At 42.8% G+C, this 27844-nt stretch overlaps 1 protein-coding gene across 6 annotated transcripts in view; it reads left to right on the top strand.

Moving 5' to 3' along the window:
• Positions 1-27844, top strand: part of CUX1 (cut like homeobox 1) — a 236915-nt gene that overhangs the window by 133447 nt on the left and 75624 nt on the right. For all 6 annotated transcript variants that reach the window (XM_088530092.1, XM_088530090.1, XM_088530089.1 and 3 more), the window contains exons 9-11: positions 15487-15535; positions 24258-24362; positions 27012-27200. In XM_088530092.1, the coding sequence (XP_088386218.1) occupies positions 15487-15535; positions 24258-24362; positions 27012-27200 (343 nt within the window). The remainder of the gene's footprint in view (positions 1-15486; positions 15536-24257; positions 24363-27011; positions 27201-27844) is intronic.

Below are 27844 nucleotides of genomic sequence, written 5' to 3'. Positions count from 1 at the left end.
AGCCCCATAACCCTGTCCTCCCACACCTCATTCTGGATGATCTCCAGTGGTTGCACCACCCATAACCGGCTTTGCTGCCTCAAAGTCATTCTGGTTTCCCACAATATTAACAAGCACAGGCCTAATTTATCAGACACCTGTAACTATTTGTCTTCAGGTGCCTGTGACTGCGTTTGCAGCGATGCAGAAGCCAAAGTCTTCAAAACAAAGCAAATTTTATTTGCTTTACAGAAGAAAAAGCAGTCTATTCAGTGCTGAAAAAAGTGAATCTTTCTGCTAGGGTGCTGGTCTTTGGGGGCAATTTGGAAATAGATGACTTTCTTTCCATGGTTTCCTCAAAAAACTCCATGAAATTGTAGTCGCAATTCCTGTGTATTTTCCTATTTACAGTATCTGGCTTATTAACGACCCTGAACGCAATGGTTGCATCCAGCGGGTAACCTGAGGGGCATATGTGCCTTTTGTAAAAATATAGCACACATTTCCCCCCGCTCCGAATCATCCACCAGTTGGGGTGCCATAAATTTCTCCACGATGTCGCCTGAACCGGCGACGAGGACCCCATAACTTAACTGCAGAGTAACTAACCACCTTAATAAATCTAAACTCACTCTTTGCTGGAGACACTTCAGGGAAAGTGGGAACACTTTCCTCAGCCTCTTATCCCACGTGGTCACGCTAATGCAAAGGGTAAGTAGAGCTGCTCTGCAGCAAGGCGCCCGGCTCCGCGCAGCGCCCGTTACGGATGGGAATCTCTGCCTTGCATAAAACAACTGGAAAGCGGCGCCAAGCCGCCAGTGTTGCAGCCAGAGTGCCCAGCATCCTTGTTCAGGGCCATCATTAAAAGATTTCATGAAACAGCCTTAAAAATGAAAAGTTTCCTTTCTGAGAGAGAGGGAGATAATTGAACTCATTGATTTGTTTCACGGTTTGTTTGCCCTTTCATTCCCTTCCTGAGGTGCTGTTTGCTGAGGAATGTCTCCAATTGCCAGAAAGACAGTGGGGTGTCTAATATTTCCCCGCCAGCTCTCCTTTCAGCCAGAGCAGAGTACTGTGGCAAGCCTCCGATATGAATTTTTAATGCAGAACTTTATAACATAGCCCTTGCAGCAGGGCTGCACGGCTCTCCCGAGCTTTCAGATTTAATGCTCTGATGAACAGAGCGCAGACTTGGGGCATTCGACATCGCTCAGAATTAACCCCTGCGTTGCCCAGCGTGGAGCAGTTAATTTCCCTGTAGATTAATACAGGCGTGTGGGGAAAGCTTCCAAATAATGTTACGTTTTAAAAGTAGCAGAAAAAAAATGGAATTTGACTCTTTAAAAAAAAAATTATGTGTTCCTAGCCTTTTTGCTCTTTTTCTAATAATAGGAATTTTTCAGGCTACTTACTCTTCCTGTGCTCCATGGTTCTCTGTTGGATAAAGCAACATCGTCCTGTCAAGTGTCTGGTCTCTGATAATCACTTGGGCTGGTATGCTAGATATCCAAAAGAAGGGCAAAAAGTGAAGTAACTTTGTATTGGATAATTGTAGATTAATTTGTCATTGCATTTTTTTCCAGATCGTATCATCTAGTCATTCATGCCTTGAGTCACGCTGACCTATCTGGGAAGATTTTATTCTCTTGGGAATACTATCCCAGCTAACTTGTGGGTGCTCTTGGTCGTGACAGGCTTTCGTCAAAAGAAAAATATGACATTTGTAGGTTTAATGTGGGTAATGGAAAAGGAGCCTGAATTCCCACAGGATGGTGTAAGCCGCAGAGAATGAGATGGGACAACGAGCATGCCGAGGTGCTAATGGCATTGAGGACTTAGCAAAGAGTTTATACTCCAGTGATGTTAAACCATCGCCTTAAGCCCTTGTGAACGAGACATGCAAGTTTTTCTTAACTGATACCACAGAAGTACATTTACACTTTTTAATCATAAATCAGCATCTCTGCTTTGGTGAGACATTTACACATTTACTTGAGATGAAGTCTCTTAAGCAGCTTGTCTTATTGATTGTAGGCCCAAGATTGTCTCCTTTTCTTGCTGCACTGCTATGACTGACTCATGAGATTAAGTTTTCAAGTCTTTTTGCTAAATACAGAGAAATCCCATGGTTTCATTCGTTGTTCTAGGCATTTATTAGCATTACTTCCATAGAAAAGCAGTGTATTTTGAAATAAGGTTAGAGACTTTGTAATTAGATCTGCATCTTATTTTTTGTTTTGTCAAATGCGCTACCTAGAACAAGTCTGATGACTTGATTTTGCCATATGTTAAAAAGGGGCATGAGAGGTAACGCAAGACTTAATTTTTTAAGGCTTTAAGTCTTTCAGTTCTTAGAGAGAGGTGGAAGTGCTGTTCTGATGTGTGCATTGTAGCCCGTAAAAATAAATAGCACATACGTAGAAGCACATAAAATGCATTTGCTGACCATTCATTTGAAGAGTGCTCTCTGTTAGGTCATTCTGTTTGAATGGAAATATTCTTCTTTCCTGGAGACCATAGCAAAGGAAAAAGAGGCATACTGCATCTGTCATAATATTAATGCTGTAATACCACTGACTACCCCGTAGCGTGGCCATTAGAACTCGCTGGAATGCACAATTTTAACCATTATCACATTTTCTACTGTTTTACCTGTCTGGTGCTCTAATGTGGGAGTCTTCTCCCATTACTCAGCCAAAATGAAAATATTTATTTAATGAGTTGTAGAGGGTTTCCATGCACAGAGTGGTCAAGTTGAGGAGCGTGACTCATAGGAAGTAAAAAGATCAACAAAATGAGTGCATTGATGTGTTCCAAGTTTCCGTCTCCCCTCCTTCCCACGCTGGGGGTCGGTCCCCCTGCTCGTTAACACCTTGGTGGTGTTGGGTCCTTCAGCCTTCTGGAGCCAGCGGGCAGTGACCATTAGTGCTGCAGTTGTCCCCAGCGTGGCAGCGCACGGCTCCTGCTGCTGGGACACTAACAACTGCAAGGCTTTGGGAGAGCCATTTGCCAGTTTAATGGCTTAAAGCAGCTTAGGTTTAATTAAACAACAGCTTCTATGTGTGATACTGGAGAAAATTGTCAAGCTGAGGTTTTTTGGTGCTTTGCTTGCTGAAAATAGCATCAGTTTTTCTTTCAGCCTTCAGCTCATGCATTGTCTGATATTTCATGTGTAAAATTTGGTTGTAACGCAGCCCTTTTGGTATCTGTATGAGCCTCGATAGGACTCGGCTTTGCCCGCGTGGCAGCAGTTGCTCCTTGGGCAGGAGAGGCCTCATCCTTAGCCTGCAATAGCCAGATGTGTTTCACCACACAGAAGTGTCTCCCAGCCTCATAATTTCTGCCCTTGGGCTCTCATCCTGAGTGGAATGGGAGATACAGTCATCTCCCGGTGCCTGGAGACCCCAAACCAGGTTCTGGGGGGTTTTTGGCCTGCTGGACCCAGCGTGGTGCCCGCACTGCTGCTTGCAGGCGCAGACCCAGCTCTGATTGTGCTGCTTTTCAACTGATACCTCTTATTCTTAAAAAAAAAAAAAAAAAAAAGAAGTCTTTATCCTCTTGTATCCTCTGTTCCGTTCTTCCCCAAACAGACGGATCTGATGGGAACTTCTACACAACAGACGAAGGTTTAACACTTAGACTACTTAAGATTAGACCTGTTAACATTGTGTGTAGACAACTAATTATAAACGGCCTGGATTTCAGAGTTGTTGCTTTTGATTTCCTTTATCTGAAGACGTCAGTCGTAGCACCCCTTTCACCGTTAACTGATCCTTCTATGCACAAAGAGGCTGCAGCTCTAAATAAGTCAAAACACTTTACAGGAATTTTTCCATCGTATTTTTTCCCTTTCTGTTTCCCATCCTCTCCTTCCCAGTCTTCAAGTATTACAAAATCCTTTCAGGCAGTGGGGCAATAGATGAAAAATCTGTAATTCTGATGTTGCACCAGTGCTAAGAGAATTGCAGCTCATTCCACAGTGTGCACATAAACTGCTTTTAGTTGAACAAAATCATGTCATGCGATTCAGAGTAGCGTATTATAAAACTTTTCCCTTCTTTCCTACAGCCGTGTACTTTTACGGCTTTGTATTGCAGGCGGTTGCAAATAAATGTATTTGCTGTGCGCGTTATTCACAGTACTCAAATCCTGCAACTATTACATTATTAACATCTGGAGCCAAATATAATTACCTCTTATTATTTTAATAGGCACAGTGCTTCCTTTCCTCCCTAGCCTTCCCAGGCCTTTGAGGGAATATTGGAGGGTTTGAGGGTTACATTAAAATGGTGTTCTTTGATTTCCATTTACCCTGCCTGTTTTCTTTCCATTGTAAAACACTGCAGTCACTAAGTCTGCGGGACTTCTTTGGCCAAGGGACATCCTGGAGATCGTAGGTAGAGAGCAGGGATGCAGAGTTCTCTCCATCTGCTGCGACTTCTTTTCCATATCTGCAATGGTGAAAGCCAGAAGCAGTGTTTGACTTCAGCATTAATTACATTTTCAGAGAGAAAATGTGATTTTGGTGGCGAGGTGGAGGGAAGGAAGGACAACAGTGTTGATGGTGCTGCAGAGGCTCTGGGGCTGAGCTCTGCCCTCGTGGTCGAGATCAGTGATTTTCCGAGCATGTTCTGCCCATTCCTGGAAGTCCATGGATTATTGCTAGGAGATCGCAAAAATAACTGTGAAAAGGCAACCAGTCATTAAGTGCAAATATGCTATAGCAGTATCTGATCCTCTGATGGGAAGCGACAGGTAATCTGCAAAGTAGAAAGGCTCAGAATCACTGCTGTGGGTTCCCTGGTGCCTGAGTTTTGTTAGGGCTCTTTTCCCAATCCCTTTTGATCCTTCTAACAGCTGAAATCCTTTCAGGCAATGGGGCAATAGATGAAAAATCTGTAATTCTGATGTTGCACCAACGCTAAGAGAACTGCAGCTCATTCCACCCTGTGCACGTAAACTCCTTTTAGTTGAACAAGCAATTCAGAGTAACGTATTATAAAACTTTTCCCTTTTTTGGCTCTCCCTACCCAGCCGTGGCTTTCTAGGCCGTTCCCTATTCATCACCTTCATACCCGCACCGTTGTTACTGGGGTTTTAAACATACGTCTTGATATTGAGTGTGTGGAGACAGCTTTGATCAGGAGAAAACCGTTCTTGGCGCAGGTTTTGTAACCAAGAACAGGTCTTCCCCAAAAGACGGTGCCCACTAAATACAGCAGCGTACGCTGCTCTGGATTACATAACATCTCTGTCCATCTACCTGCCGATGGAATAACCTATGGCAAAGGGGTAGGAGTCGATTTTACCTTATTGATCAAACCCGTATTTTTGCTGTGATACAGAGAAGTTATTTGTCTTTGTGGCTGCGCGATTGATTTTTGTCGCGCTCGGCGGCAGCGGCACACGAGCGGGCAGGGAGAAACGTTACATAAATGTGAGTTTTGACCCGGGTTGGTAATTAGAAACTGCTTGGTGAGCTAATTCTGAGTGGTAAATACACTCTGCTCATTTTCTAATGCTTTCTGTTACCATTTTTTGGAGATTATATTCTGTGATAGCTCTCTTATTTTACCCAAACTTTGTTTAATCCTTTTTTTTCCCCACATTTTTTCCTATTCAGTATCCCTATTCAGTATCAGCTCCTTGTATCTTCTGCCTGTATTGTAGTGGTGGCACTGCACCTTACATGATCCTACATGGTGCACCCTGCATGATGATCCTATAAAAAGCTTAATGGCCAGCCAAGGACTTCATTATTGAATCTTTTGGGAATAGATTTAAGAAAAATGTCCTTGGATGAAATTCCTGACCTTTACAGTGTATAAATGCACACTGTCCATCCCATCCTGTCCTATTCCTCTTCCCCTGCCCTGTTTTTTGTGTATGTGACAGTGGGGTGGCCTTACTTCAAAGGTAACAAGGGGGAAACTTCAGAATGAACCATGTGAATTGTTACATCGCTTTGACCAAATTCTCATCTTATGCCTATAATACCCATTAGTTAATAGTTACAATTGTATTAAAAATATAAGTAAATTTAAGAAGTGAATCTATATTATTTTCCCTCTTTTCTCTGCTACAGCTGGTTGTTACATTTTGGAAAGATTTTCATCCACCAAAGAGATTTCTGACATCAGCACATCTTTAGATTTAAGAAAAACATGGAGGAATTATCACTAGTGACAGAAGACTATTTCCACAGTCACTCCCATTCTGCAGAAATACTAAACCAGTTATTACAACTGTTGAAACAGAATAATCAAATAGTTCCGTACCACAGATTACAGTATTAGTCAAGCCTGAAGCTATTTTACCTTAGCAGTATTTTAAAGGCTAAATGAATGTAGAAAGGGAAGTAGAGAATTCGAAAAGTTTTGCTGCAAATAAAATTGTAGAAGCTTAAATTAAGAAGTACTGCACCGTTGTCCTCCAAGGGCTTGTGCTAGGACCTAGGGTTGTTCTTTTCTCTTTGCCAAGGAGGATTGTCTTGAATGATTTTTCTCTAAGTAAAATACATATAGTTTATTTTTGTTTGTAGCCAGCTAATATATCTCTCTTCCAAATAGCAACGGGTCCCAGCTCTTTTTGCAGCTAAGGACAACAGGAGATGCTGAACTGCTCTGGAACAAGCCCCTAATGAAGCTCCTAATGATGAAGCTGGGATGTTCCTAGAATAAGTTATGAACTATTGCGATAGAAAAGTGGTGGGTTTTTTCTCTTTAAAGAAAAAAAAACATACAGATATATCTGCTATAAAAGCCTTAGTAATTCTTCAAGTTTGACATGATAACTCCTAAAAAATAGAAAAGCACAAAGCAAAACCATGCTCTTGAGTGGGCCAGGACGCGTGTTTTACGCCTTGCAAGTCCAGTGGCATTACTGAGTAAATGGAAGTGTTTGTGTGTATCCTTAGAGGATCGTTGATCAAAACATAGACAACTCTTCCTGCTGGTTTAAAGTCTGTCATTCCAGTAAAAAATAACAATACCTAGCATGCCTCTAATTAATGTATCTAATTTTGGATAAGTGATCTGTTCCAACACCACCCATAGAAAATAAGGGAATTGCTGCAAGTACGATACCTTCGCAAATCCCAGGCTGTCCCCTGTTATTGTATATTTGGAGAAAACATCATAAAACAGCTTTTGCGAGTTGTTGAGCAGCAGAATTGGTAGGTTAAGAGGTGGTCTTCGAGTAAATCCTTCCCTTCTTATACTTCATTATACCCTTTTTCAAGCAAAAGCAAAGGCTTTTGCTGTTGAGGAGCAGGGTTTTTGTGTTGCCCCGGCGGAGCAGGTTCACACGCAGCCCAGGCACTGCTTTTCGAAGGGAATGAAACTCGAGGAGCTCCTGCTCTGCTGCCCGGCCGCTTGCTGATCAGCTTGCAGCTCATCAATTCCCTCCCAAATAGACTCGGAAGCTGGGATTTATTTCTGCGGAAATTAATGGCATTAGAGGTCTCCCAGACAGAGATTTCTGGTGAATTTTGTAAGAATAGGGAGCAGGTAGGAGAGGGAGGCCACGAGCGCTCCCAGAGCAGCACTCCCTGTCCAGCTGCTGGTCGGTGCTCAGCGTTTCCCTTTGTGGACTGGGAAGTGGAAAGGTAACGTGTAGGGGATGAGGGAATGCCCCGGGAATGTTGCAGGAAGACATAGCGATGGGGGCTGTTACAAAGCTGGTGGGAGAGCTGGTTTTATTGCAATATCTGCTTTCTAATAGCTTTATAGGAGCAATCTGTGGGAAACAGGGCTTCACTTGTATTCAGGCCTGCAGGAGGACGTGTTGTCTCCCCCGCTGGCTCGCTCCGCGCGGAGCATTGCGGGCTGGGTGCGTGCTCCATCCAAGACACAACCTGCAAAAGTGGTTCAGAGTACAGCTCTGCTCCCACAAAGTTCATCTGTTCTTTTAATGGTGCAAATTTGCTGCTTTATATTGAACATTTTGCTCAGAATGGCTGGCAAGGGGTGCTTTAGGTTAAAGTTTCTCAAAGCGGGGAGCACAAACAGAAAAATTGGGCAAGAGAGGGGGTCTCCTGTGTTAACTGGCATACGATGCTCTTTCCTGCTGCTTCCATCAGGATCAAAGAAAATGAGGGGAGGGAATTACCTAGGAAATGGGGAGCAACTTGCTTTGCGCTCAAAGAAGGCAGCTTTCTAATAAAAAGGCCTCAGAAGCTGCTGTTTGGGTGCCCAGGAAAGGAGGATTTCATCATCAAATCTAACTGCAGAATGAACCCCAAAGAAGCAAAATGAGCACAATTACAGCGAACATAAGGTTTAATGATGGTGCCATCCTAATGTGATTAATAAGACTGCTGATTTCCCGCATCTTATCAGCCGACTGGAACGCTGTTTTGTATATTTGTTATCTGCAATATGCATTGTAATGCGGATAGATAAATAGAAGTACCATGGAGGCAACGGGAAACAAAACAAAAATAATCAAACATGTTTATCACTAGAGCATTAAAATGGCTGCTGTGGCAGGCACCAGATGAATTATGCAATACATAACTTAATTCTCTGGGCCACAGATGTTTCATTTTTCCTGCAAGAAGATGATTGAACCTTGAGTGACAGTTTCAGGCAGCCTTTGATTGCTCTGTGGGTCACATTCTTGATATGACCTGCATTTGAGTTGCTTTCTACATGCTGTTGCTTTATAAAACATGTAAAATTGACATCATGTTGACTGCTCAAGGCCAAGTCAGGAGTAATTCCCTGCTTTTGATGCGCTTTGTGTTTAAGTGAGGGAGAGGGAGGAGTGTCTGTGTTTAAATTCTGATATGTTATTGAATCAGCCGAAGTCAGGAGAGGGGAATTGCAGCGAGCTCTTTCGATTTGTAATAAGAAGCACCAGGAGAAAGAGAGTTTGCGGCATCTGTGTCGTCTTATGTCGACCCTCAGAACCCGCGCGGTGCGGACGGGCACCGGCCACGATGCCGCGTGGAAATGCTGCTTTGTGCCAAGAGGCTGCCCTGCGCTGTGCACCTCCCCGAGGCTTCTCCCTGCAAACCCGGGGGCAGCCCTGGTTGCAGGACGTTAATGTGGGTGGGATTCGGGCAGCAGCAGAGTAAAAATTAAACATGAAAAAGAACTTCAGAAACGCTCCTCCCTGGTGTATTGCGAGAATAACAATAATTCCTATTGTGTTTAAAACTTTATAATTTCAAAACAGGTTTTCTTACCCTTAAAATCCTGACTTACGCAGTGAAAAATAAAAATTCAAAAATTTTAAAATTTTATTTTTTTAAAAAAAGTCAAGGCAGTTTAATTCTATAGGGTCTTTTTTTTCCTTCTAACCATCAAGATGATAATCTTGTCTTGTTTTATCCAAGTATTGCTCAATAGCTTAAGCTTTACAAGCAGTTTCTTTAACCTTTATTAGTATTTGGCAATCCCTCGCCATCTCTCAAACACGTCAGACATGGTTTGTTTGAAGATCACACCTGCAGCGGGGGGCTGCTTGATCCCAGGACTTAGGATGCTAACCGAGGTGCTTGAGGAGAAATCCTCATAAGAGACTGAGTTTACTTTTTGCAGGTTGAACCAGGATGCGGTGTATTGCATTGACACGGGACTCCCAAGGAGGGGAAACAACTCTATTTCTGACAAAATGTATAAAAAACATGGGCAAGTTAGCATGGAGTCTGTCTTTTTTGCTAGGGGAAGCATTTGATTTAGTGTGGGATAACTCCAGCAAGGGTCCTGCACAGTGTACACGGGATATTTAGCCGTGCTCCAGATTAATCCAGCTGACGTATTGTGTAATCGCCGCAGCACCTGAAACCAGCGCTGCTTTGATCTCTCCCTTTAAAACCTTCAGTGTTTCACTGCTTCACAGAGAGGGGATTTTTTTCTTCAATGGAGTTCCTAGGAGAGGAAACACCCAATTCATTACTAAAGTTGCTGGATTTATGAATCCCTGAACAGAGAAATTCTTTTACAAGAGGCCTGGATTTATATGACATTGGAAAAAGGATTATCTGATCTGAAGATCCTTAGAGGGTTGCCGTTAAAGAAAATATTAACCTATAGCTCTTGCAATTTGAAAAGTAGATTTGAGAACTTACTACTAAAACATGTATTAGTTCTTGCACTTTGACGGGCTATACTTGTTATTATGAAATAACTTATTTTTTCTTTTTTTGGCCGACCCTTGTGGCTGTGACTTTGGAGGTTGTGTTAGCAGTAAATGGGAATTTATCTCATATGTGTGTTTGTTAGAATAATGAATTCTAAAAATGCCTAAATTGTCATACATATTACAAATATCACTACAAACATAAACAGAGTTGATTTTTTTAATATATTGCCTTCCTTCTAGTGCTTTATGAGAGTTTACAAGAAAGTCTGTTTGGATATCTGTACATACGTCCTAGAAACGAGCCAAGCTAACAGTATTTACACCTTCCCTTGGAGTCCCTGTGATACAGGGATCAGTGAAGAGATCCTCTTGGCACAGTATATAAACAGTCTTGAATATGGGTAGGAAATTCGTCATCCTTCTTTTCTATTTAAAGAAAAACCAGAAGATTCAAATGCTGGATTTCCCAGGCTCGTGAAGCAACAGGCAGTTCTCAGGTGTTTCAGTGATCCCAGACCCGGGAAGCTTTCCTGATGGAAACTTACTTTGCGTTTTTTAAGAAAAACTTACTCTGCATTTTGTTGATTTTTTTGTCCCTTCTGTTTCTATTCTCCCCTTTCCCAGTTATGCATACATCTCTTCCCAAGATCCCCAAGTTTCTTCTGTAGCATAAAAATGATGGATTATACTGCCTCTGGTGTTAAGAGGATGTTCACCAAATCCCACCAAATTCTGCTCAGTCTTGCCCCAGTGGTGACAGCAGATGCATGTTAGTATGTTTTTTTAAGCATAAACACACATTACCCGGTAACGTATGTTTTTAGTTTGAAAGTGAGGATGTAAATGTTTTAGTCATTAGAAGATTTTAACAACCCCCGTGGCTCCATATACCCTTTGCTCTGCCCAGTCAACTCATAGGTGTTTTTAAAGAAAACAACCACATGGGAAAAAAACACTGTTTATTTTTTGTGAAGCCAAAATATGAATGTGCCCCGTTAGTGAAGTGCCGTTTTGAACGAGTCGTCTGAGCTTCTCCCTCTTCCACGTCCAAGGAATCCAAGAGCCGTTTCCTCCAAGGTCCACCAAGTCCCAACGTCCCGGGGCTGGGGCCGCAGGGTTTGGCAAGCGGCTCGCTTGTCGTGTTAATGACAAGGAATCGGCTCTGCCGCCTTCAGCTGGGGGCTGAGCAGGGGAGTCGAATCGGCTGCGTTTTGGTCATAACATCCAGATTCTCCTTGCATGCAACTCAGTAGCTTGGTGGGCTTGGAGTTTTTCGGCTGGTTTAATTCTATCTAGAAAAAAACAAGTTATATATTTCTGTTTTACCTACTCTGGAATTGCTGTGCTTGTTACACTATTTAAACCTAGTTGGTTATCTTGATCTTAAAAATAAAACTGAGCCTGTCTATGCTTTCAAATTCCCCACTGGAGTTCAAATGAACAAGTGTTTCTTGTTTTGTTCAACAAGTTTTTGAAAAACCCTTAAGTTCTTTTATTTTAAGGGATGGCATGTGATTATCAAGGTAAACTGGTATGTGGTTATCAAAGGCTTAACTGGTAAAACCTTATATCTTTTTAAAGTTAAATTTATAATATGTTTTTCACTCAATACACAGCAGCAAACAAGGCAGTAGCAGCACACTTGGTGACTGTGGTGTTGCAGCAGCTTTAGATCCTTTTTTGACTTCTTGATGCTTCTGCTGTAGCTCTAAACGCTTGGATACATACGGGAATGTCAAGTTCCTTAGCCCAAAAGTGCTGAAATTTAGGATGAACTCAAGGTAATGCAGCTAGAAGCGCAGCCTTGACAAACCCTAAAAAATAGTGGCATTAATCCTGGCTGTTGCAATGCAGAAACTTAGCAAAAAGTCCTGTCCCTTCTGAATACCCTGATTTTCTGTGCCCATAGAAAGCAAGACGGAAATTTCCTTTTTGTTTTTGCCCGCCTTGCCCTCCAGTGCTGGGGAACGGGGCAAGCGAGGCCATCCCGGGAAGCCAAGTCAGGATCTGAGGAAGTTGGAAGATGGGCAGCTCTGAGAGGTGACGGGTTTGCATGGGGTGACCCCAGGACGCTCAGCTTGGCCATCGCTCTCGTCAAGGTCCCCGTCAGAGTTTAGGTGAAAACTAATAGCACAAGTTGGCTGCTTCGTAAACCAGGCAGCAGTGCAGCCTCTGCAAGGGCATGTGACGTACGAGAGCTGTGATTGATTTTGTAATAAACTCTTCTGCTGAGCAAGTGGTGAATGTAACTATTAGAGATCTTCTCAAATAAGCGACTTCAGGCTGCCGAGTGCCAGCTACTGATGTGCTGGTTGAGCTGTTAGGCTGAAAAAGCTGAATTCCTCTTGAATTTTCCTGTGGATGCTGTTGACACTTGTGCTAAGGATGAACGTGGAGGAATTTAATTCATTACTGTACTTTGAGGTAGCACTTCTAGGTGCAGCATTAACCTAGCTGGATGCGCGAAGTGCTGGGCTGGAGATGTTTTGTTTGAAGTGTTTTGGAGATCTCCCTTCCTTTCATTGGGCGTGTCAGAAAAAATGGGGAAAAACAAGGCAGAAGAAGCAAAAAGGGGTTCTGTAGCCGCCAGCTGCTGTATCCAAGTGCATGAGGGGGCGATTTTGCCTTTGGCTACAGTTTGACACTTCAGCTGGATTTGGTCAGAATGATCTGTGCACGTTGAAGGGCAGAAGGGCCATTTTCATGATGTTCTGTATCCTCGGTGGCTCTTTTGTAATAGACTGCACGGAGCCATGCTGTGATAGATCTGTTAAATTCTGACCCCAGCAAAAATGGTGTACAAATACCGCTACGAATACTCGTGTCCATTTTAAACGCAGAATTGTTTTAAGTCTTTGCACCTAATTTTTCAGGCCCTGTCCTGCCTTCTGGTCTCAATCTGTTTTTCCTGTCCTGCTAGCAGCATTGCACCTTCTCCCTGGCCAAGTGCTCCTCTGCTGTCCTGCTTGTAGCCCCTCTCAGCTCACCGTTCCCATGTGCAGGTGTTTATGCTAAATAGACTTTTGTAAGGTCTAGAAGTTGCTAAGGTGTTTGCAGATTAGACTTAAATGAGCTGCGCTCATCTGTTTCCCTATTCTTGGCTTCCTTAACTTGCCCCTGTGACCTTAAGAGGTAGCTGAGGGTCCTTCAGTGACCACCGACCCCCTCATACTTCTGCCCACCTCTCTTCTGCATCGTGGAGTCTGTTGCTTTGCTTACACCCTGGCTTTTTCCTTGAACAAAAGACTGAAAAATGGCTCTTCTGCTCCAAAAAGCATAGCTTTTATTTCCCCTCTCTCTGTGTCCTGATTTTGTGCTCCTGAGCCCATCAGTCTTCTCAGGTCATGCAGTTTCTAAGGCCTTTGACTGATCTCCGACCCTGGTGTGCTGCTGTTGGGAACGAAAGGCAGGGCTGTTCCTATTCCCCAAACCCTGCTCCACAAAGGAGCTGAGGAAAACTGGATTCATTTAAGCTGTAACCGTCACGTTGGAATGGGACGTTCCCAGCTCCAGCCCGAGCGGCATGTGACATAATCCAGACGTCGTGCAGTGGCTCCATATAACCTGAGGCATCCACATATAAATTCAACCTGAATACAGGAGCTTATATAAAGAGGATCCTTAAACCATCATGCCTAAAAATATTTGTAAAGCGCTGGGAAATATGTGGCAGTGTTTTAGCATGTTCTTTTCTGTCGGACTCCGTTACAGAAGCGTAATGGGGTTGTTTGATGTTCTCATGGACAACTTTTCCATGTGAAATGCTTCAGTTTCCATTTGCGGCTTAACAAGACGGAATGGAATTTTAGGGCTGGAGCCTAAAACAAAAGGCGTTGTTTCAAAACTAGGCTGGACAGATCTAAAAAGTTAGCGTGGGCTCCTGAGAACCTGGCCAGGTTAGTCTCCTGATTAGTCCCTGCACGCTTGGAGTCCTTATTTGCCTGAAGAGCAATCGTTTGATTCGGTAACTAATGCGTATTATTTATTATTAATTGAAAACATCTTGCGCATGATTTCTTTCCAGTATAAGAGCACATTAGCTTCTTCTACACAAGAAAACACATGTTAATCTGTTTTCCATTATTGTCCAAAGGATTTTTCAAAAGGCAATTCATGTTGCCCCGACAACATTAAAGGCTATAATTAAAAATAATTTTCCATTAATTTATATATATGCACATTTACTTATTATGATCTTTTATTGCATTTCCCTAAGTGTGCGTGCAAAAACCTAAAATGCTGTTGAAGAGGCAGTCAGTATCCCATGCAATAATCCGATATCGAGAGTGCCTGCCCCCAGTGTGCTTCAATTAGCCACCTTTCCCCGCAAACACCTGCGTAGAAAAATGGATCTTCCATGGGATGGCAAATAAAAGTGGACTTTTGTGCATCAGCAGAAGAAGGGAATTCCAATATTTCACAGCTTTTCCTGATAATGATCTGCTACAGATTAAAAACCAAAAGCACACATTATGGTGTTGGCAGGTTGCAAAAGGACTTGCTGGTTAAAGCTGCTGTTCATGGGAGATGAGGATGGTGTTTATTGCATCCATATGGTCTAGAGATGTAACACAGGCAAGCGTCTAGGGAGAAGTAATATGGCTTACTGTACTGATACAGAACATACATTTTTGGTATGTAGGCCCTTTTTCTGGTGTCTTTCATAGGTGAAAATACAGTTGTGCAATATTTGCCTGTAATTAACATGGTGATGAAAGAGGCTGCTTAAAGATCTGATCTGTTTGTGTGAGGAACGTCTTAGAAATGCAGGGTTTCTTGCAGGGTCATGGCTAGTAGCTGGCTCCTAGCACACATATATGATGGAGCTACCTTTCTTTTACCGTTTATATAGTTTTCAACGCTTTGACTTTCCTCTTCAGCTCTGTAGAGTGTACCCAGTGTCCAAAAAAAACCCTTCTGCATAATTTAAATTTCTCTATATCTTTGACCTCATGGTTTCTTTTAGTAGAATTAAGAACCAAATGTCTAGCTACACTGAAAAAGAAGAATAATAGACTACTTTTGTATTCACATATGCAAGTGGTTGATTGAAGAGTTATAGTCTTCGACTTCTTCAGAATTATTGCTTTACATTTAGGAAAGATGAAGACAGTCCTTCTGCAGAAGGTCTGGGATTAAGGTCTTCAAAGACCTGTTAAATATTCTGAGTTACCGATGTGCCTGCTGCGTTGCAGAAAGGGAATGGGCAAAGGAACTGGAGACTTACCAACCGGTCAGCACTTCTGAAACCCATGAGGATTTCAGCAAAGTCGATCAGTCTTTACTGTGTCCCCTTAAAATGGTGTTGGAAGTTGCTTGGTTTGAGTACGAATGTTACGGCTGCACAATGCTTTGGACTTCTGTAGCAGACGTTGTTCACCACGTGCTAACAGTATCTGTGCTCTCTTGTTTTCCCAGGGCTGATGAAATTGAGATGATCATGACAGACCTCGAAAGAGCAAATCAGGTAGGATTTTACAAGAGTTTCTCAAAAAAATTCTAAGTACCGTTTTTTTTCCCTTGTCTTTTGGATTTCATGAATTTGTTTATATGTACTTAGCAGTCTTTACTGTGAAGAGTAAGAAAATATGCAAATTTAGTGAAAGTACAGATCTCCAGGGATATTCCTCAAGCACTGCGTGCACAGTAGAGTAGTTCTTGTTAGATATTTACTCTCTAATAATTTAAGTTCCCCATTACAGTTTTTCTTCTTTTTATTTTTCTAAATGCTCTTTGTTGACCCCTATCAGAATATGCACATAACTGGCATACTCAAATTGCATCTCAAGGATTCGCACACTTTTTGGGGGGCCTTTTTTGGAGGATCTGAAGTGGCTTGCTCAAAAACACTCTATTTTGAGGTCTATTATTTCAGCCAGGTCCACTCAAACTAAGCTGATGTCAGCAGCTGAACATCACATTGCAAGGTTTATATGGGGTTAAGCGTGTCCTCACACCACGGAGAGCCGCGCACGGGCAGTGGGTGCGATGAGGTGGTTCCTGGGGGCAAGGACCATGGGGAATCCATGGTTCTGGCTCTTGCTGCTGCTCTTCCCTTTTCTCTCCTCCTCTTTGCTAGTGAAGTTGTAGCAGCAGTGCTAGGAGATTCATGCTGACCAGGGAGATTTGCCCTAGTGCTGGAGCTGGCGGATTTGCAGGAGGTGAGAAGGTCCCTGACCTGGTGGCAGAGCTCGCCTTTGGGACTCTCTCGTCACCTGGAAATTCTGCTCTGATTTGACTCAAGTCAAAACCACTGGTGATTTTTCTAATATGTTTTCTTGACATTTTAGTTCAGGCTGGATCAGACTGTGTCACACAGGAGATCAGACTGGATCAGGCTGAATCAGACTGTGTCACAAAGAATTCTAATTTGCTCTGGTGGTTACTAATTTGGGAAGTTGTCCCTGAAAGCCCTCTGCTGCGTTCCCTAACAGGGCACACATTCCCAAGAAAGCAAGGCATCATGTGAAACTTTAAAAGCAAAAGATTTTAAAAAATACCACCCAACCAAGCAGCTCTTTTGGTCCATTCTGCACATCGAGTGACTGTTTGAGGTGATGGGGATGTGTCAGACATGCAGAACTGCCCCGTGATATATGGATTGCTTCATGGGGAAACTGGAGATCGTGTCGTAGAGAAACCTCAACCAGGCATTTTGTATTCAACATGCACTGGAGTGCCCCTGCAGCTCATGGCTTATGGGAGAAGTGTCCCTACCTGCCCTTCCCCGTGTCTCCAATATCCTGGCCTGCTCCTGGCCTTCCCTCGCTTTCGTGCCAACTTTGGCAATCAAGGGACCTTTCCCAGCAACAGTGCTGCTCCTGGCACTGCCAAAACACATTGGTTTGGGGGCAGACGTTAATTTTTTGTGCATTTTTTTCTATTCTTGGCAAAAAAAGAAAAGAAAGAGAAAAATCGGTTGTGGAAGAACCAGACTGCCTCTTTCTAGCAGCAGCAAGGCAGGTGGGTTAGCTCCGCTGCGTGCTGAGCTGTGCCATAGTACTGGCCTTGTTTGATGTTTTCCCTTTATAAAACACTTTACAAAAGATAAGCAGCATTTCTTACAGTTTGCCTCACTTTATGGAAGAAATTGGAAGAAATCAAATCCGTTGCATTGGTCAGAAAGTGAGTTTGCATCAGAGTTAAGTGTAACAATTGCAGAAACAAGTACTTAACATAATTGTGTATCTAATAGATTATCATTTCCTTTTACCGTTTCAGTAAGTACTTTTTCCCTGTTATTAAGGCTACCTTTCAAAAGTAATGCTCAGCATGATTCCTCCTTGGAGGATAAATAAGTTAACTTGCTGATTTTGATGTGATGTTTTGCTGTTCCAAAATTATCACTGGCCCAAAATGCACTGTATTTCAGAGGAGAAATCCATGGAACAGCAAACATGCTTCTGCTGAGGATATGAGCTATATTTGCTTGAAATTTTTAAATAACTGGTATTTCCTGAAAACCCTCTTCTCCCTTCCTGCGACTCTTAAACCCATAGTTGAGATTTCTGAACTTTCTTTGCTTTATGTGATGACACACTTCAGATTCTTAAGGGCAGGTGGGAAATACCATTTCCTTCTCTGGTTTGAGGTCAGTGCAGTGACAAGAGGGTGAATATCTTCTTGACTTTCATCGAGTTTTCTGGGCAGGGCGGCCAAGCAGGAGGTGATTCCCCCAGTCATGTCCAGCCGGGTGGCACGTGGCAGCTCCATGGATCATCCTTTCAGCTCCCAGCTCCACCACCACTCTTGTCCTGCTGCTTTTTCTTCATTCTGTTCCTCAAGTCGTTTCATGCGGGAGCACTCAGGGCTTGTTTGTGTGCTGCCCCTGCACTGTCATCCCTAAAAGGGATTATTGACTCTTGGGCATAATTACTTCTAAATATCAGGGAGCACTGTGATTTTCTGCTCAGAGAGAAAAAGGGGCAGTGACAACAAAGTTAGGATTTCTCTTCATTGTATCATTAACTCGAAGTATAATGGGAATTTTCCCCAAACTATAATCTTGGCCAAAGAGCTATAAATGACTAATGGGAACGAAGGGGTCGAGCTGGCCAGTGGGGCGCCCCACGCCAGGAAAACCAGAGCTGGAATCATGGTCAGAGCGAGTGAGAGTGGAAAATGAGAGAAAATTGTAAAGACTTAAGACCTTAAAGACTCCAGACTTCAAATTTTGAAGACTTGAGAGGTACAGACAGACAGGGGGGAGTAGTAATGACTGGCGTACTAACATCCCCTGCAAGAGAGAGATGTCCTCAACAGCTCCATAGCATGGGGCTTCAGTGGGGTGGGCAGCCCAACGGGTTTTGCTCCCGTAGCCCCGCTTGTTTAGCAGCCAAATGCTCTGCGTGTCAGCTGCAAACTCCCTGTTTCTCTCTTAATCCCCAAAGCTGGGTTCCTTGGGTGGCTTGGTAGCAGTAGAGGACTGAAGTTAAAATAAGGGAGCTGTTTATTTTCACTTTAATAACCTGCAAGCTAACTACCAGAAATACCTAAGAGTTTACGCTCACGTTTCCATGAAGATTTAATCATCCGGTAGTTTGGGGAAGGGACTTGTTTTATTAAGATTTCATTTTGCACAATAAATCACTGCATATTTTCTGATATGCTATGAAGTATAATAATAAATAATTAAAACTAAACTACCCTTACTTGTCAAAATAAATGATTTATCATAGTTTGGGATACAGCATCTTTGAATTTTTTATCGTTTGATTCCCAGAATATTATCATTTCCAATCAGTGTTGTTAATGAAGCGCCAGTGTACTTTGCAGCATGTACAACAGTTAGCGTGGGTGTGTGAAGATATATTTTATATAAATATATATAATTGGCTATTTTCTGTACCTTTGAAAGTTTGCACTTTTTTATAAATGTTTATGGCAGTAAACAGTCACACACAGTTGACATAAATTTGTTCAATGCATTGTCCTTCTCTTTTTACATTTTGTCTTGAGTTGCCCAGTTGTGCAGCTTAGGAGTTTCATAGAGAATCTAGGCTGGGTCAATACCATATCCTCCAAAGAAAGGTCGTGTTACAGATTTTCAGCTTTGTAGAGAAAGACCTAATGATTTTAACCATTTTTGAACCAAACCGCCACTGGAAAACATAAATATACATAATATAATGCATAATAATTATAAATAAAGCAGTGTCTGCTGCAGAAGTAGAAACAAAGACTAATGAGGTCCTCTTAATTGTAATCTTCTTCTCAAGACTTTTTTCATTTCATTGGCTATAGTCCCTTTCTATCTTTAACTAATCACGCTGGAATTTTTTTTGAAAATATATTCCCACTAAGTGAGATTGCTTTAAAATACGTTTTGAGCAACAGATGGAATAAATTCACTTCTTTGCTACACAAGCGCAGTGGGATGTCGGCAGCAAAAGAGCAATTCAGAAGCAGGTTTTGCCCAGACCCTCCAACGTTAACAAAACAAGTGACAGAGCAGCCCTTGTTTGCAGGTTTCTGTGATGAAAGGTATTCATTTGGGTATGTTGCCTTCACCTGCACCAAGGCTAACACATAACCTGTTACTGGGCTTTATTTCTGACTGCCTTTGCAATGAGCCTTGTGCCATAGCTCCCCTGACTGCTGTTTATCTGCTGGTGAGGTCATTCGCTTAATCCTGTGATTTAATTTCCCTATCTGTGAAATAGGAATAATAACATTTACTTTTATAAAAGGCATTGGGATCCTTGCGTGGAAAAGACAAAACATGGTTAATATTTTCATGCAAACACAGGAGTTTCCTATAAATACCAGGCTTTCAATTGGGAATATATTTAGCTGGCAGCCTTTCAATGTGGAAAGGAAAGCACAATAGCCTGAAGACAGGAATGAAGACAGCCCAACCTCTTCTGTTTGTTGGGTTTTCTTTCCTCCCCTCTTTTTTTACGTAATTCTCCATTGCTGGAAAGAATAGGTGCCAGAGCCTTGGAGAGTCTTTCATGTCACAGATTTTCTGCTACTGTACTGTTGTGATGTGAAACTAGGGAGAGCGAAAGTTTTAAAATAAATGTTTATATCTCCAATGATAAAATTTTTGTAAAACACATAGAACCAGAGGGGTTTAATTGATCTTATACTCTGAAAATCATAGCTTGTGCAGGAGCCCTATGCATAGCAGTGCAAGCTAAACATGCTTAAAACCAAGTGTCGTAATTACTACCATAATTGAACTCATTAATTTCAAAAAACTTATTGTGATAATATACACTTTGATAGCCCATAGGAAGATTTTGCCGTGTATTGTGTGGTAGATAGGATGTAATAGGAAAGTATAGTTTGACTTTTGGATTTTCAAGGGAAAGGTCCTAGGTTTTGCTTGTAAGCATCTCATTTCTCTATTCACATGGCTGGTCTTTGATCAAATTAACATTTTACAGTAAGAAGCGGAGCACTCGGTTCACATTATTCATTATCTTGTCAGGAAACAATGAGAATAATTTTCCTGGATCTATTGTGTAAAGCTTTCCTTTTTTTTTTTTTTTTTTTTAATTGGTAAGCACATGGCAACGTTATGATCATGACCTACTGGCTTCACTATTAGCTGTATAATATTTACATAGGACATTAAGGAGAATGGAAGTATTTTGGAATATTTATTTTAGCAGGGAGGGACTCTCGGCTGGATTACTGGTGCTATAGAACAGTAGGAGGAATGGTGACCGAGGCACGATAGCAGCATTAGGTGTTAACAGAGGATTCAAGATAGAGGCAAGCAGAGACACGGGCAGTGCTCATCACCCGTCTGCTAGGCAGTTTGTAGGAGGCTGAGTAGGAACAAACCAAATGTTTTAGCACTGAATGATCAAAGGCAACTCTAACATGAAATATGTGTTTCTTAAATAAAGTGGATGGGATCATAGGAAGTAAAGGCCGTTTGACCTTTCCAGTGGCTCCAAGTTGGGTGAGTTTGCTAGTTTTTAGCTGTTTTCCACATTGGCTGCCTGGCTGAACACTCTTTGTTGTTTCAAGAAAAATTGTTCAGCCGTTTCTAAGAACAAGATTAGGGGAAAAAATCTGCTTTTTGCCACATGTTAAGAGCCAGTTGCCATTCGGACGAGCGGCCTGCTGTGCCATAGTGCCCTGGCGCCGGATGAGGCAGGATGGGCCCTTCTCTCCGGACTGCGTCTTCTGTCACTTCGAGTAGCGAAAAAAAAAAGCCCCAAGTTTGGCTGTCGTGGAAACGTCTGAAAAAAAATGAGGAGAAATGTGGTTTGAATTTGTTGGCTTTGATGTCGGCGTCTGTCCGGAGCGCTCCGCGGGCCGCCGCGGCGCTGGCCGGCGGCGCAGGAGCCAGCCGGGCTTCTCGCTTTTCCGTGCGACGCTGTTTTGGCGCAGAGGACATCGTCCCACCATGGCCCAGGAGGGCAGGATGCCGGGGGCAAGGGCCACGTGGAAGTGCAGGAACCAGATCCCGTGTGTGGAGATGGAGCGCGAGGAGGAGCAGTGAGGTGGGCAGGGAGCAGGGAAGGGGATTTTGAGGAAACCAGCGAGGCAAAAGAGGAAGGAGGGAAGCAGCGGGATAAGACAAGCCCTGGCAGCCGGTGGGTGTTGTGAGGCTGCTCCAGGTGCTGCTCGAAGGAGAGGTAGCGGCTGCGAAGCTTTCAGGAAGGAGCAGCGACCGAAACGCGCGCAGGGACAAGGGCAGCAAGAGGTGAGAGCGGCCGGAGGAGGCTGTTGGGGGGGTCTCCAAGAAGAGCCCCCTCTTGGCATTCCCGAGCTGGGGGGGTTATTCCTTGCTGGTTCCTCCGCGCGGTTTTTATGCCAAAGCACCAGGGTAGCAGAGGGGCAAAGCCAAGCCCAGGAAGCGCTCGGTCCTGGCGTCACAGGAGGACGGGCTTAGGCTGCAGCGCGTAAGCCGCGGAGGCCGCACGCTGAACGAGAGGATAAAGCAAAATGTCAGTCACTGCCAAATGCTCATCCGCGGGGCTGGACGGAGTGAGAGGTTCGCTGGAAAAAAGCAAGCAGCGTGTTCCTACGCAGTTCATAAAGCAGAGTGCACGAGGGGGTGACTGGACCTGCGGGCAGGACTGGCTTGGCTTTCAAAACTTCAAAGCACAGTGTTTTGAAACCAAAACATTCTTTTAACAGGTTTTGTGTGTAATTTATAATTAATCTTGCAATAGTACCTAAAAATGCTTTCTGAAACCAAAGGCATTCACTGAAGACACACACGAAGGTCTGAAAATGTATATAATTCTGACTCTAGAAAGCTTATGTTCTGGGGAAAAAAAGAAAAACTGACCAGTATTTTCCAAGCAGAATTGTCCAAAGTTTCTGCTGATTTATTCTTAAAAAAACATACTCTGAAATCTTGCTGAATATTATTCACAGGATTGTAACAGGTGTTGGGAATTGGCTAGGGAGCCTGTGTAGAAAGGGCAGCTGACAGCTTACTGTATATGCAGATGTAACATCTATTAGAAATATCCTCTGTGGTTTCCTTGCATGCAAACGGAATAGGTTCTCCAAACAGGGCTGCTGTGAATGGAAGCCATCCGCAGAATCGCTCAGGGCTGCAAAAGCCATTACTTACACAACACGAGATGCAAGAGCAAGTACCGCAGTGTAGTAACTTGTCCTGCTTTGCAGTAGTTCCTTAGCACTTATGAGATCAATATATTCACATACATAGCAAATGAAATGAGAGGAAATAATTCCTCTCGCTATGAAATGCTGGCTTAGTTTTTTTGGGGGGAGTTGTTGTTATTTTTTATTGCTTTCTCTCATTTTGGTCTGCCTTTTTAATGCTGCTGCCATTTGTTTGTGCGCACAGTAGGTTGCGTCCTGTGTTCTCATTGTGAGAGCCCCGTCGCTCGACTTTTTACAATTGCGTTTTAATTAATGCTGTAGAACCTCTGCAAAATCACTTAATATAATGTTGTGAGCAAATAGCGCAGATGATGCATTTAGGATTTGATTACCTTTAGTTTACTGATTGATTAAACATGCAGGCAGAGCCTATGCCTGACTAGTGCAGAAGTCAGAGACCATGCACATACTAAGGGATATAGGGCTTTATATTCACTGAAAGAGAGAGGAGTTTGACACACAGAATATGGGAGGTTTTGGTGCCTTAAAGACAGAAGTGTGAATTTATTATCCGATAATGGAAGGAAGAAGACATCGGTGTAAAGGATAGGTGATAGTGAATAAAAGTTTTGGCCTTCATGAGTAGTAGCTCATGGGTTTGGAAGAGCTGGCACGTCACGGAAGTGGAAATAGAAGGTTGTTTTTAGCTTTTTGGTTTTTCTTTATTTTTTCCTGCCAAACGTGAAAAGGCTGCATGGAGCAGCCCAGGTGAGAACTAGTAATTACTCCAGGAGATAAACCGTGTGTTCAAAAAAAAAAAGCCTTTAGACCCTATGGCGTATATATGGGTATAAATAACCAGGTTTTGTTCCGCTTTTCCTAGTGAAAACTACTAAGCAGTAATGGAAAACACTTAGCTTCTATTAATTGCCTGGAGTTACTAGCCACCTGTCTCCACCCAAGCTCCTGCATGGAAAATTTTTCCGCAGAATTCTACCTTCCTGTTATCATTTGATATTTGTATGGCAATTTTGTCTAGTGGCCAAGTCACGGGCTTATCAGATACTGTATAAAAACCTCAGCAGTCAGTAACCGATCCGCAAAATTGTCAGTTCAGGGTTAAATATTGCTGAATAAATAGACCTGCTGAAAGAACAGAGTCTACCAATTCATGTTTGGGGAAATAATTACTGAAGAAAGACAATCCACAACATTGTATGTGTGTTAGAGAGAATGGTCAGAATATCTTTTAATTCAGCATTTACCCCTGAGAATTACTCCCATGAGGAACCTTGCAATAAAATCTGCTTGGTCTATGAGAATGGAAAGAAATTGAATAAAAAGACTCCATTTCCACTTGTATTTATTCAGTCTGGGAAATTCAGTGGGCCGCAGCATTAGTATCAGCAGGGGATTCCTTGCTCCTAGCGTTAAATTACTGTCATAATCGCTCAATTATTTCTTCCTTGTACTGTTTAAAATAAAAATCCATCACATTCTATGTTTTTTTTCTAACATTTATTAGGTTGAGTGTTTAGGAAATCAATTATATTCAGTCAGGCATGAATTGATGAATGTTCTTGTAATAATTGTCAGTTGTTAAACTGAATGTACTTTCTCTTTTCACCCCTTTTCATTTCCTTCAGAGGGCAGAGGTGGCTCAGAGAGAGGCAGAGACCTTAAGGGAGCAGCTCTCGTCAGCCAACAAATCTCTCCAACTCGCGACGCAGATCCAGAAGGCACCTGATGTGGTGAGAGAAAATATTTACTGACTCTTACAGGTTTCTGGCATTCCCGCAGTACAGCTCTTCCGATGCACACTCACAGCTCTAAAAAGAGGGGTTTGGAAGAATAAACTGAACTGGGATGGTGTTGCTGTGCCTTGCTGTTTTAAACTTACTGAGATGGTTGAGGCTGCAAAAGACCACACAAGGGACAGGAATCACCCTGCGCCTTAGTCACCACGGTGGTGCACGGTCATCCTCAGCTGCCAGGGTGCAGGCAGATGGCAGCAACTCCCAGAAATTATTTTGGCTTGCTAAGAGCTTCAACAGAGGAGAAATAAGAGCAATACCCTATAGCATGTGTGCCTTGAACAGCCACTGCACCAGCCATGAGCGTGGGGTGAAGGGCTGACGCTTTGGGATGAGGGTGTTCATTAACCTCCCCCCAGATAGTTTAGCCCAAGCCCATTGCTAGCACATGCTGTTCCCAGCATGTGGCTTCCAAGGGAGCTGGAGAGGAAATTCTCTGCTGTTCTATTTTTCCATGAATATTTCTCTCCTGTGAAATACAACAATAAATCTAATAGAAGAAACTCAGAGAACTGGGAAGATAGCCTTTCCTCCCAAAGGTTTGCTTGGTTGCTGCCTTCTAAAGGTTTCTAAATGAAACCTCTGGAAGTTTGGGAATGGGCAGCACAGCCTCTGGGCCGGGGGGAGCTGCCGGGCACCCAGCGCTCTCGAGGGCTCCAGCGGGTCTCCGTTAGCAGGTATCACAGATGAGCATACAGATTATGCTGGTTTTTGTTTGCCAAAGGAGAAATGGGAATATTCAAATGAAAATATGCAGTCAAATAAAACTAGGTCTACTTCTAAGCAGTGAATTTAACCAAAAAATATTGTGATCCTTGGGTTTTCCTGTGAGCTGTGTGCAGTCTTGACACTGGTATCAGGGACACACACAGTTGCCTTTAAAATATATTTGCAGAGGAGTAACAAGCCATAAATCCTCTAGATCTGTTCTGTCTGCTTTTAATATGACCCAGTGTTTTCTCAGAGAAGTCAAAAGCTATAGACATAGGCTGTAAAGAAGAAAAAAGTCCGTAATAAAAAGCCTGAATATCACTTGTAACTCTGAATTACCTGCCTCTTCCTATCTTGTGTCCTAGTCTTATCATTATTTTAACATTAGGTCTGTCTTGTATTTAATAGTACTTCTGCACTTCATTTATATTTAATATGACAACTTCTGCAGGATGAAAATGATCATTATCTATCTTATTTCAGACTCTATGTTCTGTTCTCAATAGGCATAAGCAGCAGATGATTATACAACTTGTGATGTTTCATGCAAGCAAATTAGAGGTTTTTTCAAGTTAAAAGTATAATTCAGGGTAATAGGAGAGGGTTGTTAACTGCTGTTCGTACATGCCGTTTCCGAGAGGCACAATGCTACGTAGTCACCGGGAATCAAGCTAACTGTTTACAGGATAGGGGAAAAAGGTGTTTAGTTGTGCCTGTATTCCCCAGAAAGGAGGGGATGTGCTGTGTTTCAATCTGCTGCAGTGTTGTGTTGAATTGTATGGAAATTGCCTGGGTGACAGCATCAGTGGGTTAAGTTTTCAGCTCTTTCACCTTTGGTGTAAAGCTGTATTTGCTATCAGCATCTCCCGTGGGGTAAAGGGATTCTTTCCTACTTCCCTGGTGGTTTGAGAGGACAAGCCATTAACCTCTGTAAGGAGCTTTTTAGAGTTTTTAATGGATTATGTGTTAAATATTGGACTAGCTGGTGCTCCCTAGATCCACGCAAGAATTTCCTTACCCTCTTCGTGGAAGAAAGGTTCACAAACCTCCAATGCATTATAGCTATTGATCTCCTAATCCAAAATGCATACAAAAGAGATAGTGCAATTAGTCTATATTATCTTTCCTGAATTTACCACCACCTTTCTATTTATTTCCCCCTTATTTTGTGCCCTTCTGGAAGGTCAGTCTGGTGGGAATGTTTCAGTCCTGAGGACAGATTTCACAGCCTTCTTTGTGGAAAGTAGAAGAAAGATCCTGATTTAGGGAAGGAAGTTTCAAGAAGTGGAGGCCTAGGGGAGAATGCCCTCATCTTACAGTTGTCACGTGTGCCCCTTCCCCATGGAGGAGATGCTTTAGTTGCTAGCAATAATGTAACAGTGAGCAATTTTCATGCAAGGAGCAAGTTCCTCATAGCAGTTCGTGGCAATTTTTGACAATTTTGCCTGAAATAAGTGGCATATATATGAAGAGCCAAAGGCACATGTCTCTTTTGTTCATGATTAAGAAATTCTGCTCCATTACTTCAGAATATTTTATCAGATTAATATTTTGTAAGCACAGATTTTCATAGTTGTCAACGCACTTGGACTATGAATAATGAATAGGGCTAAATAGAGCCCTTTGACTTTTGCTGCGGTGCCTTCCCAGTACGCTTACAAAAGAGGGAAATTTATTCCCTCCCTTATCCCCATTTTGCCAAAGAGTAACCGCGAGGAGTGAAGGGGTTGATTTTTTCCAGGGCCGCATCCAGAGATTCCCAGATTTAGAAGTGGTTTCTGTCCCCCGTGCCATGCTCAGTCCTTTCCTAACCGCCCCTCCTTCCAGCTCGTTGCCTTTGTTTGTGTGGCTTGATATTAAATTTTTTCCCATCAGGAGCAGGCCATCGAGGTGCTAACACGGTCCAGCTTGGAAGTGGAACTGGCTGCGAAGGAGCGGGAAATTGCCCAGCTCGTAGAAGACGTCCAGAGACTCCAGGGCAGCCTCACCAAACTGCGGGAGAACTCCAGCAGCCAAATCTCCCAGCTGGAGCAGCAGCTCACTGCCAAGAACAGCACACTCAAAGTAAGGAGCAGCTGTGTGCTCAGCACTTTTTCAAGCAGATGACTGACACACCAATATTGGGTTTTACTAATATAAGCTTTCTGTGGTTCTGAGAGGCACCATAAAAGCTATTTACTTCTTCAGAATGCCATTGAATTCCAGTCTCTGGGACATTTTAGTCTAGTTGATCACAGTTTTGCTGAAATGTAATTTACCTTTTTCTCACTCTCATTGTTGTGAGATTCATTTATGCAGAGCGTGGCCACCATTAGAATTAAAGCCAGTAACAAAAACCAAAACATATTTACCATGGATATGCAGTGAAGTGGCAGAAGTGGAAAAGGCACAGAAAATCCTGTTTAGTTTTAAAACCTTTAATTCTCCTTCCAGTGTTTGGTATGGCTGGTTTGCCAGGGACACTTACAGCGCCCTGTGAAGTTACCCACTGCACCCCCAGCCCTCCTTACATTAGAAGAGAGAAGTGGATCACTTAGTGCACGGAAACAAATAAATGTTAAGACACAGAAGGCAGCCTTTTTAGCCTTAATAAGAATTTTGTGTTTTTTTCAGCTGTTTATTTGCAGAACAGTCATTGCCATTGATATTTAGCGTGCTCCTTTGCATCCCAGTGTCACGTTCCTAAAACCACAGGAGCAGAATCATCT

The sequence above is a fragment of the Tinamus guttatus genome, unplaced genomic scaffold, assembly GCF_059628265.1.
Source record: "Tinamus guttatus ecotype Peru unplaced genomic scaffold, ASM5962826v1 Tinamus_guttatus_pri_ptg000356l, whole genome shotgun sequence".
Lineage (NCBI taxonomy): Eukaryota > Metazoa > Chordata > Aves > Tinamiformes > Tinamidae > Tinamus > Tinamus guttatus.
The sequence above is the reverse complement of the archived record's forward strand: the minus strand, read 5'-3'. Positions and strand labels throughout refer to the sequence as shown.